An 18,574-nucleotide genomic window follows, 5' to 3' on the forward strand; every position below is an offset into this window, starting at 1 on the left:
AGGCCATTGTAGCAGCTGGTAGTTCTCAACTAATCCTGGATTTTCACAGATTCCATGTTTTTATGTCAGTAAGGTCCATTTCTTCAACTATTCAACAACCTTAGAGAATCTGAAAGGGGAAGTGAACGAGAAGCGCGCTCCCCTCCCCTTTAAACACCATCAGTGTGCCCTTCAGCAAGGCACCTGACCGTCTCAGCTGCTCCAGTGGAGCTGCTCAGTGGCCACGATCAGAAAAGAAAAATGTTTTATGCTCGACACCATCCAAGTGTGAATGTGTGTATTCAAGTGAGTGAAGCAGGGTGGGGCTCGTCAAGAGCATCTAGCCACATATAACTATTTCCAGATAAATAAATGTGAATAAATAGCACTGGTAGCCTCACACAGTGGCAGGAACGCTGTGCTGCCTTCTGCTTCCTTGCACCTCCAGCTGCCTGCCCTCAACTGCAGCCATCCGCTAACACAGCATGTCCATGAATCATCCCTCAGCATTACACGGTTCAAACCAACACTCGACCATACAGTAGCCCATCAATCTGCATTTGAGACACCTTGCTTCAGATTAGCGGGATGTCGTAAACCCATTAAGATAACAGGTGTCAAGTTAAACAATCATAGGTTATAGGTTTGTGTGAACCTGTCCTGCTGTCGTTGAAGAGAAAGCCTACACACTTGTGATGTGAACCCATTTGCCCTTTAAGTGTGCCCAATAATAAACAATGAGGAAAAACAGGAGTAATAAAATGCTGCGGATATATTCACGTCATAAATATGTAGGATTTTCTGTGCTCAGGAAACAATGAAGAATCATGAAAAAATGATTTCTAAGCATCCATTTTCTCACCCCACTTTCCTCTTTTGGAATATAACACACACACACACACACATATATATATATATATATATATATATATATATATATATATATATATATATATATATATATATATATATATATATATATATATATATATATATATATATATATATATTTCAGTCAGAGCTCCAGAGACAGTGGAGAGCAGCATTGTTTTTTGTTTTTTTTTTTTTTATGTACACCACTCTGTATATATGTATATGTATGTGTGTGTGTATATATATATATATATACACACACACATACATATACATATATACAGAGTATATGTATATATATATATATACATATACTCTGTATATGTAAAGCCCTTGTTTGTTTAATGAGATTGCAACACTGTGATTCTCAAACCCTGACAGGTTCTGGTTGAGCCTGTCCAACACTGTAAGCACTTCTCTCAATTTCCTCTAAAGACTGGCTGTCGACACTGCACATAGGTCTCAGTGCGTGGGGACTTGCTGTCGCATACATTTTCTACACTAAAACAACTGTCTTCTCAATGTGTGGAGACCTCTCTTTATCCCTTTGTGACTAACTCAAGCATGTACTGGCGCTGACAGGTTGTGCTGATGTGGCACTGGTTTACAGTTTATGGCAAGGTAGTAGTTGTGATGAAGTAATATTAACTCTATCCTACCTACAACCTTTCACACACTACCTAGTAACATTACAGCAAGCTGGGATCAATCCTGTAGGAGACAGAATTCTTAACTGTTAAGTCCTGTGAACTGTTCATTGACCACAACAAGGTGGGCAACTTTATGTTTTTGACATCAATGGATTCATTCATCCGTACATAACAGTATATTGTCATCAATTAATAGAATGCCCTCTCAAAAGAGAAATGGATAGATGTCAAGAAACTTGTGCAGTGCTTGTCTCTTGTGCTGTCAAATTCACACACCAAGCAGAAAATATTACCCTTGTATATCCTGCCAGGATGGTGACAGGAATGTTTGTGCTTGGTCTGGTCTTCCTTATTTTACATAAATCTAATATGAGGTGTCATAAACAGTGATGTCTTCACACTAAATTGCCTGTATTTTGAATTGAAGATTCACTAAAGAACGAGATTGACAAGTGGGTGTAGCATCAGCAGTAATGTGGCCACTGGCCTGGACTGTCGTGGTGACGAAGGAACTGAGCCCAAAAGCAAAGGTCTTGATTTACCAGTCTATCGATGTTCCCACCCTCATCTATGGTCATAGCATCACCTATGGTCATGAGCTCTAGGTAATTACAAATGGAATAAGATCAGGGATACACACAGCCGAATTGAGCTTCCTCTGCAAGGTGCACCAAGAAGCACCACTGCTCCTTCGCCCTAAAAAGAGTGAACTGAGATAATTTGGGCATCCAATAAGGGCTGGGATTTGGTACAGAAAATTAGTCTGTATGACATGTCGAAATGTTTATAGTTGTCCCAACCAACCAAGCTCGAAGGTGGGTAAAAAAATGTCCACGATAGAGAGGCAGGCAAAGTGATACTGTTTAATTATGGGGATTATGGTACACTTCAGACTGACAGTCCTTGAAGATATTCATGGCTGTACATCCAAAAAGTAACTTCCAACATTCTCACAGCTGGACGATCCCGGTGTGAAGTCGGTGTGATGTTGGACAGTTGGTTTTGAAAAATTTTGGAAACTGTCAGATGCCCATACCTTAAGGACACATGCTGGATGCCTTCCTTTAGGGGATTTCTGGGCACATCCAATTTAGAGGAGACTCCAGCACAAGCACAAAGCATGCTGGGAGGACTTCATATTCCTTCTGGCTTGGGAAAGTTTTGGGATGCCACAGAAGGACTTGAGGATGTGGCTTGGGAGAAGGATGTCTGGGCTACTTTTCTTAGCCTGCTGCCATAATAACCTGGACTTGGATAAGCTGTCAAAAAAGGACGGATGAATGGATTCACCCTGACATTTACCAGGGTTGTTTTACAGAGTCTAAGAGGATCTTTTCACAATGACATTTGAACTGTATATCTCTTGGGTCTTTATAAAAGTGTGAAGATGGGGACAGAGACATTTCTAAACGTGTACACTCCTGGCAGCACCAAACCCGCTAAGAAACCTATTACTTTCCACAAGCCAGTCGATGAACCCATTAGATAAACTCACACAGAACATCCCCACTCACCCACCCCACTCCAAAAAAAAAAAAAGAAAATCCAAAATGCTTCCACGTGTCACAAAAACAAACCTTCCCTGGGCAGTCTATCCTTCTCACTCTCCTCTGCTTCAGAATCCTACAGAGGGTACCATTTTATCTGCCTTCAACGCCAATTAAACAGGTGTCCACAGTTACAGAAGAAGGGACAGGGAAGTCCCAAGGTAACCTCTTCTTCACCTTTGTGAGTTTTACACACATACGTGCACACACAGATGCACGCACATACTTGAACACTTCTCCAAGCTGTATCATGCGTAACATCCCTCATGAACCCCCAGAGACACAGCTTGAATCCTTTGTAGTGCTCATTAGGAGAGTGTTAAGTCCAGCATGTTCCTCTAATCTAATCAGCTCTCTATCTCACTTTCCCCCACTGCCTCCTCCCTCTGCTGCCGTCCCTCTCCCTGCTCTTTATCCCCTTCATTTGTCAGCTTTGAAAATAAGTGAGAGAAAGACACAAGAGAGTTAAAGTGAGTGAGGGAGAGGCAGAGATAGGGAGAGAACGAATGGCGAGATTGAAGGAAGTCCTTGAGATGAGAAAGCGTCTCTTGGGGGTTTGCTTGGATTGCAGTGGAGGCAGGGAATTGGGATCAAGGAACTTTCTGTCAGTAAAGGTCTGGATGGCATGATGCTGTGGGAGCAAATGCAAGCCAGCATTTCTTTAAGGAAGCATGACCTGTTTAGTTTTGGGGAACGGGATTGTTCCTTGTGGACCACTGCGATGGGATGCAAATGAAGTTCATCAGGGTTCTTCGCCATCTTGTGAGCATGAGAGTGTCTGATTCTTGCTTCACCGACTACTCTTTGATAAGAAATGTGGATTTATCAAATGGTGACATCACTATTCAGCCTTAAGTTTTCCTGCCTTGAAATCCAGATCTGACATGAAAAAACCTACTGCTGATGAAACACAATGATCCCATTGATTTTTCATGTTTGTTGCTGAACAATTACAAGAACAAACTGAATTTTTGATTCCTCGACAGCAGATTTTAGTCACACTGACGCTTCAAATAGATTTATCACAGGCAAGAATAAGTGAGTGTGTTTGTGTACAGTGTCAGACTTGCAAATGAAGGTTGTCAAAATAAGGTATGAGGCATGAGACCACAGCTGTTTACAAAAGAGAACAGACAGATGATAGAGAGAAGAGAGAGAAAGGAAAAGAGAATGTGTGAGCGAAGGAGAGGAGAGATACCGAGTGAAATTCGAGGGAACAGAAATACAGTTGCCAATTTCCCGTCGCCAACAGGCAGCAGTGTTGACAATGCCGGTTGACAGCCAGCTTCCCCTGGCCGCCTCCCATTCATTCTGTATTGTAAATAAACAGTTTAAGGGGAAATGTCAGCTGAGAGACGGAAGGAGCAGCTCCTAATATCTCCTCCCTCCTTCCCACCAATGCAGCGGCCCAGTTGCCAGGAATGTGACGGACACGGCGAGTAATGAGGATGGCACACACAACCTGTTCTTCTGGGGCTGACAGTAACAAGGGCTGACGCCGTGGCGTTCATAGGTCCCCAAGGCCTTGCAGTTTAAACCCCATGCCTACACCATCTACTGTCCCACTGTGCGTCTGAAATAGATCTTGCTGTGACCTATAAATGCTACTGATCAGAGCAAGACGGGGAGAGTGGTGGAAAATGGATGGCGGCCATGTTTTAGTCCAAATGGTGCAGTCATGGAGATGATAAGGATACTTGGACGCCTACAGCAAGACTCTTGGATGATAGGGCGAGACAGCTCCTGCAGTGTTCATGACTGTCCCTGTGTGGCTAAAATTGGTGGTCATTATGACCCAAAAAAGAGAAGAGGAGGGAAAAAGCTGCTCTGTGACTAAGCTAAGCCAAATCTGTGTTGCATATGAATACTGAGCCTTGAGTCATATTTTAAAAACAGGGGCCAAGGACATTCTACACATGACATACTGCACTAAATATCACAAAATATTCAGCTTCTGTATCATATCTTACATAATCCTCAAATCAGGATCAAGCTCAGTGATACTTTCATCACGATCCGATCGTCAAGTAAACAGATCCACTGAGAGAGAAGACACGCAGGGACGGACAGAGAGACAGGTTCGCCTGCTGACTTCTTTTCTCTCCGTGTGCCCATTCCTTGAGGCCAGGCAGCCACCTCATGCTAGCTCCCTAATTGTCATGCAAAGGTAGTTTGCATTGGTTGGCAGCTTGCGGCTCTTTTTGCTGAACATTAACTCTGCAGTGGGTCCTGCCAGCCCGTTTTGCTTACCCTGTCATCGAATCAGGCAGCTGGACATTGAGGAAAAAAAAAACAACGCACAGCACACCGTAGTCACTCATTTCATTACAGTTACTTTAATAAAACCATCTGTTTGCCTCTAATGCCTCCCGAGCTACATAGTCAAGGTCTTCTTCTGACAGAAACAGGATTGGCTGGTTGATGTTTACAAGTTAGCATTAATCATCATATCTCTAGTCACTACTGAAACAGAGACACAGACAGACCGAAGGGAGCACAATTGAACACAGCATGAGCCAAACACAGCATGTCAGCTGCAAACAAGGTAGGAAATGAGCAACAAAATGATTATTTTGTTTACTTGGCCAGCCATTTCTGGAGGTATCCAACTATTTTCAAACCCAGTTCTTTTCTGAAAGTCTATTTGTCTGGCCAGACAGTGAATGCATCAGGTGAATTGGGGAAAGCAGCTGCCACTGTGGCAACACAAGTCAGCTTGCTTTCCCGGTTCAAAGACATCTAATATGTCTAACTCAGAGCATAGGACTAATGTAGAGAAAGCAGTGTACACCACACTTAGATATTATATAGAAAATAAATGACTGAATACAAAGGCCTCATATTCTACATCCATCTGCTGAAGCATCTCAACAAAGCAAAATTCCTCATTTCATGTAAACAGCTTGAAGGCAACCAGGTGCTTTTTTATAGATAAAGCTGTCACAGGGGGTCTGATGTTAACAAGCTAGACTTTACCAACAGGGCAGAGAACTTACTTTTTAGAATTCATAGTCTGGCTGGTCTGATCAATAGCCTGAAATCTTCATCAGCACCAGCCTGTGAAAAGCCAGACGGCCTATGCTTTCTCATAGACAAATATGAACTGCTGTCATATGGAAGTATGTTGTTTACATACTCTGTCTTGAAAACAGAGAAAACTAATGTTCAAACCTACAACACTGAAGAATATTCTGCAACAGAAACCATCCCTCAGCTGATGTTCTTTACGGACAGCATTAATTAGATTAAGACTATCTCAGAGGGCAGCTGAGAATACGTTAATCAATATATACACATATATATATATATATATATACACACACACACACATATATATATATATATATATATATATAAAAAAAATCAGACATATTCCATTCTCTTTAAAGACTGATGAATGTGAGAAATCTCACTTGGCTTCTGCTAACAGCATATCTGAGAATATGTAACAGTGGACACAGTATGAGGCTTTCTGTATATTCACTCACTCCTGACAGCTGTATCTATACTTGGCATGTGAAATAATTCAGTATAATAAAACACTGTCTCTATTACAGGTGTCCCTTATAGTTATACTGCATATTTAGGTCAAATGAAAGTCACTATTTCCAGATTCACAAGCATACATTGATTTTACAGGTCATCACAAACCTCTCCTACCTGCTGCACTGGGACGACGAATAATCAATTCTGCCCGAGGCTCAAAAATGAAATTCAGATTACAGTGCATGCCCATTTGGAATTCCATATGACAGAAAAAGCATGAAATTTTAATGGTTTCAGTCAGAAACATTCATGTCACATTTTACTATTATGATAAAATATGTTTGAGTTTGCCATAATAGCTCCTTTCAGATCAGCTTTCCTGGCCAGTCAGTAAGTCATCTCACACTGGGCAGGTCAGAAACTGAAACCCACAGTGGAAATAGAGCGAACTGCTCAGTCTGACCTCTACACATCATGGGATAATATAAGGTTGAAATATCAGAGCAAACGCCTGATGTAACACAGATATGTGGTTAGTTTAAGTAACAATCCAGCAATCCACTCAAAGTGAATTACTAGCAAAGGAGTGAACGCTACTAGCAAGTGAAAAGCACTCAGAAATATACACTTGACATCTTGAGTTGAATACTTGAATACTTGACATCAAATATGGTGTGGCTGAAGGCTGGGGTGTGGTTAGTGGTGCTTTTCCAGCTTGCAGAAAGTGATGTTGGAGGCAGTGTCTTCTCGGGTACAACACAGATTTTTTCACAGATTTCTTTAGGATCAAGTGGACAGGAAGACTGGAAAAAGGAAAATAATTTCTGTTGCTTTTAACACTATAAAATTATACTAGAATCAATAGTTAGAGTAATAAACTGACTGGATTTCTTGTCAAGTAAATCTTTAAGCATCAGATTTAGCATTTAGATATATGGAGCTGAGTATCTAAATAGGCCACTACAATGTAATGTAATGTAATGGGTGTGTAGCTGATGAACTGCTGATGTGGGTGGCAAACATGTCTCCTACTTCTGTCCGAGCCTTCAATAAAAGTTCTCATGCTGCTAGTGTCATACAGCCGATCACATCTTAGTCAGAACAGAAATACTGATTAACAGTGAATCTGATGTCCCTCATTAAAAACCTGTATCATGCGTATAGTTAGCAGCCTGATGACTTCAGTAGGAGGTTTGTTCATGGTCCAGCACTGTTCACTGAACAGGACGTCTTTAGCTGAATACAAATGAGGCACAAAACGAGTTAACTGGAGAAACGGCGTATAGTGTGTAAAATCCGAGCTTGTGTTTTTAAACGGTGTTGTTATCTCTCATTTGGGAGAGCCATTTCAAACACTTTGAAATAAGTGCAGCATTTGCATAAGCCTGCGTGAGGTACCAGATGCCATGGGATAACACTCACTGGGCCACTGCTTTATCATTTGTTTTGACTAAAAGAGCCTGAGCAGAGTTAAAGCTCACACAACTGGCATCTGTGAGTTCACATCATGTCCTCCAACATTAGGCAGATAATTGGCAGCTACCGTGGTTGATGCCAATATTTTGTTTTTACTGTCCATACGGCTGTGTGCCCGCTGGGCGCCTCTCTTCACTGCTGTGGCTTGTTTTCAATAGTAAGCATGTTCTGCTTGAGAACAGCCCTCACAGCTCAGCATGTACTTATTGCTCAGAGAAGTATTTCAATGTTTAGCATAAAAGCAATGTACTTCAAAGAGTGTTTCATCACAATGCAACAGCAGGACCCACACCATGAGCTTGCCCTGAACACCTGTTGAGAGCCAATAGCTAAAAGAGTGTTTTCTTACAAACTGACACCGTCAAGAAAAACTTCAAGAAAACTTCAACTTCAAGAAAAGCTTCAACTATAATGTCTTTATTTTGACAAGAGAGGGCAACAGTAATACCCGCATGTAGTTCTTTCAAGCGGGTTTCAATTTTGCTTAATGTGCTCTATCCCTACCTGGCATGGCGTGGACCAGGTCCCCACACAGCACCATGAACCTCGGCCTGGGTCTGAGCTGGTTAACGGCCTCCACGGCCTGCTTGGTGAGCTCAACCTCCTCCGCCCATTCATCTCCTCCACCGTCGCAGTCACCGTCCCTCCAGGCCTTCATCAGCCCGAGCTGTGGGTCTGCGGCCTGGATGAAGCAAAATGGTCCCGTCCACTCCCGCTCTGCATCTGGAAGAAAAAAAGACAAACATGAACTTAATAGCTGTGCTGACAGAGACAGACACTCAGGTTACTACCAAGACCACAATGCAACGAAACACAGCACTTGGTGTGGTAGTTAGCATGCACACCGACTATTACTACTACTGACAAATATATGGAAAAACAGCAATCAATACTGATGTGCAAGTATGTTCCCTTTGTGTCACCTTTAGGGCCTGCTACTACCAAATGCTTAAAGTATTGAGACATTTGGCAATTATTTTTCAACCTCATTAATCATTTTCTCCATGAAATGTCTGAAAAAGGTGAAATTCTCATTAAAGTTCCCCACAGCCCAAGATGACATCATCAAATGACTATTTTCCATGTCTCACCCAAAATGTTTCAGTTTACGCTAAGGTGAAACAAACAAAAGCATCAAATCCTCACATGTCCTCGAAACCCTAAATTAGGCATTGATTATTTGTTGATTAATCAACTAATTGCCTCAGCTCTAGTCTATTAATGGAAAATGCATGCAGTCAATAGTACTTTTGTTCAGATTTAAACCCACACATTAAATGGACACAACTTTCATTAGCAGCCGATCCTCTGTTTTATCTAACTGGTATTAACTTCTCATTCTGGCAGCATCTAAACATTTTCATTTCAATGTGTTTAGGTTACAGGACTTTTCCACCGAACACTGCACAAAGTAATAAGCAGGAAAATAAAAGCTTTAAGGATTAGGTGTCATCACAGTATTAGTCACTCAGCGGTATCCGGCCCGCTGTGAAAGCTTCATGTAGAAACCTCATTATATTCATTCTTGGACTCAACACAACGCTTTATTTGTTGAAAGCACTATGATCAGGATTTAGGGCTGGGAATTGAAGATCCGAGGGGGCGGGCGGGTGGGGCTACACGCTCACTTCACGAGTAACCAACGCTGAATAATTAACAAACAGCTACATGTCGGAGAATGAATGGCAAAGAACAAGTGTTTTACATAATCCTGATATTACGTAACAGAAGGGCCCTACAATCTAATCACTCTCAAACACTCATTAACAAGGCAAACTGCGCCTGGTTTTCCATGTAAGGAACGGAAGCAGGCACTCAGCACAGCTTGGCTGATGGTAATGACAAGGTATGACATGAAGGACACGAGAGACAGCCCAGCAAAGTGATATGGAAATGGAGAGATGCTAAGAGCAGATGCTAAGAGCAGGTGTAAACAACAGCTTTCTGCTCCACTCATTTAGTTTCCGGAGGATGTGGAAGCAGTACTGTAGTTATGCACTGCTGTCACTGCTGTGGAGAGTCTGCATCTGCATTCTGCACAAATCCCCTCACTCACACTCAGCAGGGGCGAGTAGCTGTTCAGCATCCTCTGTGTTTAACATGCTCTCCATGTATCTCTCTCCCAAATGAGTTTATGATAATTCTGTCCTCGGGAGAAACATGAGCAAAGATAGGAAAAGAAAGAGCCACAATGAGTGCGTTGCTCCTGGGATCTAGACAAGTGTAAGACTAACAATGATCCCATCGGTGTAATTGACATTTATGAAACCACTGGGGGAAACACATTCTACTTTTAAGATGATCACCATCGTGTCTTCATCCAAATTACATAAGAATGCCTTCAGTCCAAACTAGCCTGGCCTTGATCTTAACACAGTGAGGACTGCTGATGAATTCTGAATTTAAACCAGCTGCCATGACCATTGTAGTGTAAAGCGAAGTTTCCTAACTTTATCCCAGCAGTCCGTCGGCACTTCCTTCTTGAGAGAATGCAGGCTAGATCTTACTTTTTTTAAAAGATCAAAAACTTTCATCCTGATCTCCTGCAGCTCAGCAGAATACTTTTTAAACTCTGCCTCAGCTTACAAGTGTTTGTATATGGAAATCTCCGCCTAACAATACATACCGCAGTAAGCAGATAAACTCCTGCTCTTCTTTCCAAAGTCACACAGGGGTGCAAGTGTGCACGTGCATACACACACGACATCTGCATGTGCACGTAAACCCTGCATGCATGTTGGGTTCTGCTCCTGAGTTATTCGCCACCTTCTCTGTCAGTGCTCCTGCAAGGCGCGCTCACACACAAATCCTGCAGGCTTTTTGTTGCACTGCATACACTTTACAGTACAGCATCTCTCTCTGGAGTCAGATGTGTGAACTATTTCACAGACAAATGAAAAATAAATTAAAAAAAACAAAAAAACACAAGGACTTTGAGGAGTCAACAAAGATCCCATGACAGGAGATAAGAGGCAGCAGCCTTGTGCGTCTGTGCTGTGCGAGCACAACTTCAAATATAAATCGCAGAGATTTCTCAGGTGGCAGATGGTACGCTCCAAACAAAGCTAATCATCATTTGAGATGAAAGTGCATTGGGAGTTGCTTTTGCAGCAAATAATAAAATACTGAACATTTCACTTTCTTCCCTTGGGTTCCTTTATACTAACAGTTTTCCAAGGTTGTAAAGAATTAAGCTGATATCAAGGTAGAAAACTGATGAAAACCTAACTGAGCATGTCACTGTGATTATGTTTTTTTATCCTTGAATATTCTGGCTGCCAGGCTGAACCACACAGCTTCATAGTGAAACCTCTCAAGCTTTTTTACTCTACTTCATTTCAGCCAGAGACAGTAATTCAAGTTGATGGTACAACAGCCTGTCTCCACCTCAGGAACTTTGTTATATTTTGCTGCAAATTAGACTTGAAGTTGTGACACAAACATAACTTTTCAGTGTGTAGCTTGGTGTGAGTTACCAACCTGTACCACTCCGTAATTATTCCACAACACTTCACTAAAAAACTATTTTCTAAGCCTTTTACTATTTCTACGGCACTTCTGAAACAACCACAGCAGGGAAGTCGGAACTGCGCTGATTTGATTCATTACTGGAACAGAGCGCAACACATGAATCATTTTGTTAACACAAGCTAGCAAGCTAGCTGTGTGGCCTGGCTTCAGCTGGCGACGGTGGCCCGGTTATTTTAACACAGCTGCACAAAAGCCGTCAGATGACAGCGCTTGCTCTGTCGGACCACGGCTCTGAAAACCAGCAGCAACAACTTGTGCAACGGCCAAGTCACGGAGAGCGGCAGCCACTGTGTTAGCTTGTAAGCTGGCTAACTGAGGAGGCTAAAACCGTCGGCTACCTTCAGTCAGCCCGCTGAATGCCCGGTGTTTTGCCCTGAGGAAGACATCCACACTCTCAGCCATAAGACCCACTGCTGAACGAGTCGTCCGAGTGAACTGTTTGTGAACTTGCGAGCCTCCGGACCCGGTTTGTTGTGCGGCTGTTGCGTCGCTCCAGCTGCCACCGCGGCTAGCTAACGCTGGTGGCTATCGGGGATCGACTACGCTGCCTGTTTGTGAATCTGTGACTCTCGCTGCAGCGGCCCCCAGCGTGGCAGCGACACGCAGGTCCCACTAACACACATACAGACAACGGCGTATTGATATAGCCTATACAGTATCCAGTAAACCAGCCACGGATTTTCATGTTTAAAAGAAAAGTAACTTTAGGCTAGTATGCAGTTTTTTCAATGGATACTAAATTAGCCAGTTCTCTTGAGTGATTCTCAGACTACACCATATGGCCCCGGGGGTGGCCCTAGAGGTGGTGCAGGATATCTGAACATTAATTTTAAAAAAAATGAATTGTGCTATGATTCTCTTCACAAACCCTCCCACAGTCGCATGGTTTAAGGCGTTATAGCCAGATGTCTGTTTTCTCCTCACTAAGCAAACACATCTGCCGAGCTTCAGCCTTCAACGACTCAACATCTGGAGTCCAAGTCAGTTCCGTCTGAAAGCCGCAGGAGGTCCCGCGGATCGCCCGCAGCTCCTTGTTCGCCCCGAAACTTAAGGACCTTGGACAGAGGGTGGAGCCTTTCAGCACCCTGGACAGAGGTCGCTCCAAACCGAGCATCACCCACCCATCCTCCCTGTGGCGCAGAGGGAAAACTGTTAATCTGGTTGTTTGAATATCTTTGGATTTGAATAAAAGGTACTTTAGAGGTCTGCTGTATCTACACGGACCGTTTTTCTTACAGCTTCAGGCTATATGTGTGATTTGCATTTGAAAATGATCAACCTTTTTGTTTTTTTGCATGTTTTATGTGTTTTTGCTCATGGAACTACAACTGCCCTTGAAAAAAACTTGAGATATCCACTAAATAAAAATGACACATATACGTGTGTTTTAGGGTTTTTTGTGTTTTTAAAAAATATTAATTTTAATGGAGGGGTAGCTGCACCATTTGGGAATGAGATTTTTCACTTTTCCAGCTTAAAAACAAACAAACAAACAAAAAAACCCTGTCAGGCACTGTGCCAGTTGTTTTGAGGATGAAAAGAAAAAAAAAAACCCAACACATGACTTATCTTATTATTTGGCTCTGTCTTTTGGTTAGGTCTGGATCTGGATGAGCTTTAATGTGAAAATCGTTTGGAGAAAGTCCCCAGGGATATAACACATGATGTCCTGGGGCGACATTTTGGTCTGGGAGCTTTTTTTTAAAAAAAAGAAATGTATGCCCTGCTTTTAGAGGCTGCCCATTGTAACACATGAAGCTACTTGTGATTTAAAACAATTGCAACCTACGACTGAAAATGCGTAAAGTGGGAAAAAAAGGAGCGGAGCGAAGCGGGGGGTGGGGGCTCCCACGCCTTTCCTCGACGGCAAAACAGAATAGTGATGTGCGCATCCCGGGGCTTTTCTCATAATATTTCATAATCTCTCCCTCTCTCTCTCTCTCTCCCTCCCTCCCTTACAGTCTCCCTCCCTCCCTCCCTCCCTCCCTCCCCCTGTTCTCCTCCTCCTCTCCTTTTGCGCACCGGCCTCTCTCACCCTCGGCTCCTCTCTTCGCTCACTGCGCTCTCATCCTCCGTGCGGCTTGTTTCTCTGCCTCCTCCTGTGCGTAAGAGCGCACCGATGGATATGCGAAGCGAGGCGCTCCTGAAAACGCCAGAGCCGAGCCTCTGAAAGCCTCTCTGGAAACGCGTATAGGTGCGCGGCAGAGAGCAGTTAGTTAGACTCAGCCAAGTTCATTCCGCGGAGATTGGTTTTTATTCTGCGTTTTCCTTTTCTTCTCTTCTCTTTTTCCTCCTTTTTTTTTTTTTTTTGAATGATGATACGTTAGTAAAGATGTTCATCAGAGCGGATGCCGGTGCGTGGCTGTCTGGATGTATGTTTCTGGACTTTTCAGCATATCATGACCGCGCACCTTCCCCCCTCTCTCCAAGTGTTTTCGTTTCTGCGTGAAGTTGAACGGGGGAGAGAGCAGAATGAGAGGGAAATACTTTCTCCTCGGCTTCTTGCTGCTCAAACTTATGGCTCTGGTGTGCAAGGCTGACGGGGAGCCGGGACTGCTCGGAGGATTCGTCATGATCTCCACCTCCAACGGCTCCAGGGAGGAGGAGAGCGTGTCCGAGGAGACCCCGCACACGGAGGACAAATGTCGGGGTTACTACGACGTGATGGGCCAGTGGGACCCGCCGTTCATCTGCAAGACGGGCAATTATCTGTACTGCTGCGGCACCTGTGGCTTCCGCTTCTGCTGCTCCTACAAGCACTCGCGTCTGGACCAGAGCACCTGTAAAAATTACGACACTCCGGTGTGGATGAAGACCGGGCAGACTCCCTACAACAAAATGAACAAGATGCACGACAGCACCAAAGACAAGACGAACTTAATCGTTTACATCATATGTGGAGTAGTGGCCATTATGGCTCTTGTGGGGATTTTCACCAAACTGGGGCTGGAAAAGGCGCACCGGCCCCAGAGAGAAAACATGTCCAGGTAAGTCTCTCTCTCTCTCTCTCTCTCTCTCACGTCCCTTCCCTCTTTCTCCAATCCTCTCTCTCTCTCTCCTCTTCTCTCAGTGCGCTTGTTTACAAAGAGACTTGCAGTAGTAGCCTACGCACGCAGGGATCTGGAGTGTCGTTCTTCCCTCCATCTGCCTCTGTCTATATGTATATAAGTGAATCATAAGAATAAACAGGCTTATAATAAGCTACAAGTTGCTTTAAACGCACCTTGGTTGCCGTATTTCACACCCAGGCTGTGGTTTCTGGGCAACCAGAACAACTTATGTCACCTCCAATGTTGAGACTCTTTGTGAACAGGAGTGGATGCTGCATGCCTTCCCTCCACTCTGGTCTATCCATCCATTGTGATATAACATTACGTGAGCTACTCTCATCAGGCGGGGGTGGTTTCTTTCACTAGAGTGAGGCGGCATTGCGCTCCATTGTGTAGCCTATGTCTGATCTGAGATCGGTTTAAAACGCTTTCATACACCTCCACAATGTAATGCAATAGTCAAGGGTGCATGTGCAATGACTGCAGCAAAAAAAAAGGGAAAAAAAAAAAAAGCACAAATGAAACCAAATCTTTTCCCATTCATCAGGGAATCACATTTTTTTTTACACCCAGCTGCACCTCACAGTTTGATGAAAAGATGCTGTGCAGTTGTGCAGCCCAAGAGAATAATTCAATTAACCGTGTTATGCACAGTTCCTCATGTCTGCACCCCTCATCCATCACCGCCTTCCTGTCTGTCTCTCTGTCTCTCTCTCTCTCTCTCTCTCTCCTCTCCTCCCTCTGTCTGTCTGACAGGGCCGTGGCCAGCGTGCTGCAGGGCGGGTGTCCAGGTGAGCAGTATCGGGGGGAGGAGGCCCTGGGGATGCATTCGCAGCACTACGTTTCCAGGCCCACGACCCTCCGTGAGTTCTTTTTTTGAAGTGACTGTTGTGAAGTGTGTCTATAACTTAGAGCAGCATATGGAAGTGTGGGTGGGTTGCGTGTGTGTCAGCAAAGAAGAAGCAACTTATTTAAAGTGACTTGAATATGTCACACGTTGGTGTCAGAGGCGCCTCCAAAGGCATTTGGAGTGATGTAAGGATGTGAGGGATTGGGATTAAGTCAGTCCTCTCAGGCTGGACTCACCAAACTCATATCTGGTGTGTAGTCGGAAAATCCTCAAAGATAGAGTATGTGCAGAGGGAGAACGCACACATCCCTGCAGGCGTTTTCCTATTTTGTTTCAAATGACAGCGTTGGTTTTTTTTTGTTTTTTTGTTTTTTATCGCACACCAGCCAGATTTCATAACGCGCTCGAAGGAGAATATCTGCCTGGCTTTTCTGCTGCTTCTCAAATCCACAGTTATTCACTGCTTTATTTTGGTTCATGCCCACATGATATAATGAGAGAGAGAAAGAGGGAAGTGGGAGTGTGTGTGAGTCGGTGAGGAAGTGGTGGTAGTGTGTGTGTGTATGTGTGTGTGTGTGTGTGTGTGTGTGTGCGTGTGTGTGTGTGTGTAGGGGGATCGGGGGAGGGGGGGCCTGGTTGGGAGTTTGAAGGGTGGTGGTGTTGGCGGTGGGGGGTAGAATACAGAGCACATGAATGCCATCTATTTCTGTTGCGTCCCGTGGGCTGCTACAGTACCAAGCTCCTTTGTGTTTTTTAACACTGAAGATCAAACAGATGAATGTGCACAAACACACACACACACACACACACACATGCTAAGGCCAGCACACACAGTTCATGCACACACATCATGGGAACAGTCGGTACACAGCCTTCAGATTCCCTAAGAGTTGAATCTCCAGTCCGTCTGTTTCTTGAGCCAAAACAACAACAACAACAACAACAACAACAACAACAAAAAAAGACAAAGACAAATTTCAACATAAACAATGTGTTCGAGATGCTCAGACTCTACAATCACTTTTGTCTTGTTAGAGCTTTTTCCCCTCATTTCTTGTGCTACTATCGGATCTATACATGAATGGCACCTTGTTCAGTTCCATCTGACTGCAGCTGAAATCCTCCCACATCAAAAAGACTGCTCCTTGGCTTTTTTTTTTTTTTTTGAGTACATTTCATCACTTTGGTGCACAGCAAAAAAAAAAAAAAAAGCTACCTCACTATGTTATTTCATGCAAGTTTGAGTTTTTAAGTTGTGTTTTTTATATTTAAAAAAAAGTAAGAAGATTCACTGGTTGGATGAGATTAGCTTTGCAATTTTCCAGTGCAGATAAACTGGCAGCAAGAATTCTGACCAAATTCTCCACTGGCTTCCACAATTTCTTTGCTACTAAACACATGATGAAAATGTTTTTTTGTTTTTTTTTTTAATGGCATTGTTGCCAACAATTCCTGATTGGTTTATAACACCAACAGTGTTGCCAAACCTCTAATTTTTTCCCCCTCCAGTTCACAGTTTATGTTTGGAAACCATCAACAGAGATCTGGCTGGAAATGCTGGTATTATGAAGCGCTGCTGAGCGAGGAAGTGTACATGTAAGGAAGTGGTGGTGGTGGTGGTGGGGGGGGTTGAGTAACTACTTCTATTTGTGAGAATGAGATAAATATGTAATCCTACAACAGCTCGCCTGGCTAACGACAAGGTGACATAACCCTACTCAGCGTGAAGCACTACGCCCACAGACACCATCAACATCATGATGAGAGCACAGCTCATGGACGAGGGGGAAAGAAAGGTTGTATTCATTTAAAAGGTTTGCTTTCAGAGAGGAAGGGCGCTCAAGTCTCAAAAAAATGAAAAAAAAGAGAGATAAGTAACACTTTGAGCAGGTGTTGGGGTCCACGTGAGTCTCTTTTTCTCTCCCCACTGTGGGAGAGATGAGATAACGTGGTGGCCTATCACCTGAGTGGCCAATAGGACGCCGCCGTGAAATAGCGATTATTATTTGCAATGTGGAACCTGCTCCTCCGAACCCTTTAATCCTCGGGCTTGTGGGTAATCATGTGGAATGTTATTAACCTCTATGATCTGGCGGGATCCTCCTCGACAGCCACCTGATTGGTTTATGGGTCCCCTCAGTCGGTGAGGGAGGCAATTTGTCAAGGGGTGGGGTGGGGTGGGGGGGTCGTAGGATAGGAGAGGAATTAGATATGGATTTTGCTGGATATGGACATGTTATTCTTGTTTTAAGTGATTAACAGAAGATAGATAGACTGAAAAGGCCAAGATGATTTTTCAGTGAGGTGGTCGCTCTGCATGCGAAGGGCAGAGGAGGGAAGGAGAGAAGAAGAGTGAGGAGAGTGGTAATTGCAATGTAAAGATAAGTGTCGGGGTTAAAAGGGACATGTGCATTGGCAAACAGCGGCACGCACGCGAGGAGTTTTGCTTAGTTACAGTGCAGGATTGTGCTGGAAAATCTATTTTTAGTGCAAACCACATATTGATTATAGCTTATGGCCAGATTGCCCTATTACTGGCATCAATGAATCTGGTCTGAAAGGTCTCTGCAGCTTCTATAGGAGAAAATTCCTCGGGGCCTCGTGCGACTGTCAGTCACAGAATGCTATTTGTCTGTAATTGAATCAGTGATGATCACCACCTGTATCATTTATATGGTTCCCCTGCAGCATTTTCTTTGTGTTATTTGTCCGCATTGGTAAAGAAGTGAGGCTGCTGTCATAATCATTATCACATGTGCCGTGCAAGTAAGAGACGCACGCAAAAAGCCTGAGGTCTGTGTTTGTTATGTTTGTGGAGGGGGGGTGAATTGAGCAGGAGCCCCTGCAACCTGCTGCATATTAAAAAACGGATACTTTGGTTGCTTTGTGAACCAGAACCAGCAAGCCCCACCTATTCCCCAGCTGGGCCGGCTGGCAGACTTTCATGTCATCTCAAAACCCAGAGACTTTGTTTGAATCCTTAAAAGGCTGAAAATCCCAGGTCTCTTCACTTTCAGCATCAAAGAGCCGAAGAGGCAAAGATGGGACGAATGGAGAAAGAGGATAAAATGGGACTGGAGGAAGAGAGCGAACGGTACAAATGATCCTGGTGGCTAACATCCAGATTGACTG

General features: G+C 43.8%; 2 protein-coding genes across 5 annotated transcripts in view; one reads left to right on the forward strand and one right to left on the reverse strand.

Moving 5' to 3' along the window:
* cpped1 (calcineurin-like phosphoesterase domain containing 1) overlaps positions 1-18,574 on the reverse strand; it is a 134,663-nt gene that overhangs the window by 20,924 nt on the left and 95,165 nt on the right. For 2 of the 4 annotated variants that reach the window (XM_071463466.1, XM_071463465.1), the window contains exons 1-2: positions 11,881-12,087; positions 8,516-8,734 (exon numbers count right to left, since the gene is read on the reverse strand). In XM_071463466.1, coding sequence (XP_071319567.1) covers positions 8,516-8,734; positions 11,881-11,944 — 283 coding nt within the window. In that variant the 5' untranslated portion in view covers positions 11,945-12,087. Of the gene's footprint in view, positions 1-8,515; positions 8,735-11,491; positions 11,634-11,880; positions 12,088-18,574 lie in introns of those variants that run through there. The other 2 variants (XM_071463468.1, XM_071463467.1) reach the window with 2 other exon arrangements.
* shisa9a (shisa family member 9a) overlaps positions 13,573-18,574 on the forward strand; it is a 47,622-nt gene continuing 42,620 nt past the window's right edge. Inside the window, exons 1-2 of the mRNA XM_071463457.1 lie at positions 13,573-14,529; positions 15,349-15,455. Of these exons, the coding sequence (XP_071319558.1) occupies positions 14,015-14,529; positions 15,349-15,455 (622 nt within the window). The 5' untranslated portion in view covers positions 13,573-14,014. The remainder of the gene's footprint in view (positions 14,530-15,348; positions 15,456-18,574) is intronic.

This window comes from Trachinotus anak, unplaced genomic scaffold (assembly GCF_046630095.1).
Source record: "Trachinotus anak isolate AG129_WGS33_773 ecotype Australia unplaced genomic scaffold, CSIRO_AGI_Tana_v1 ptg000025l, whole genome shotgun sequence".
NCBI classification, from domain to species: domain Eukaryota; kingdom Metazoa; phylum Chordata; class Actinopteri; order Carangiformes; family Carangidae; genus Trachinotus; species Trachinotus anak.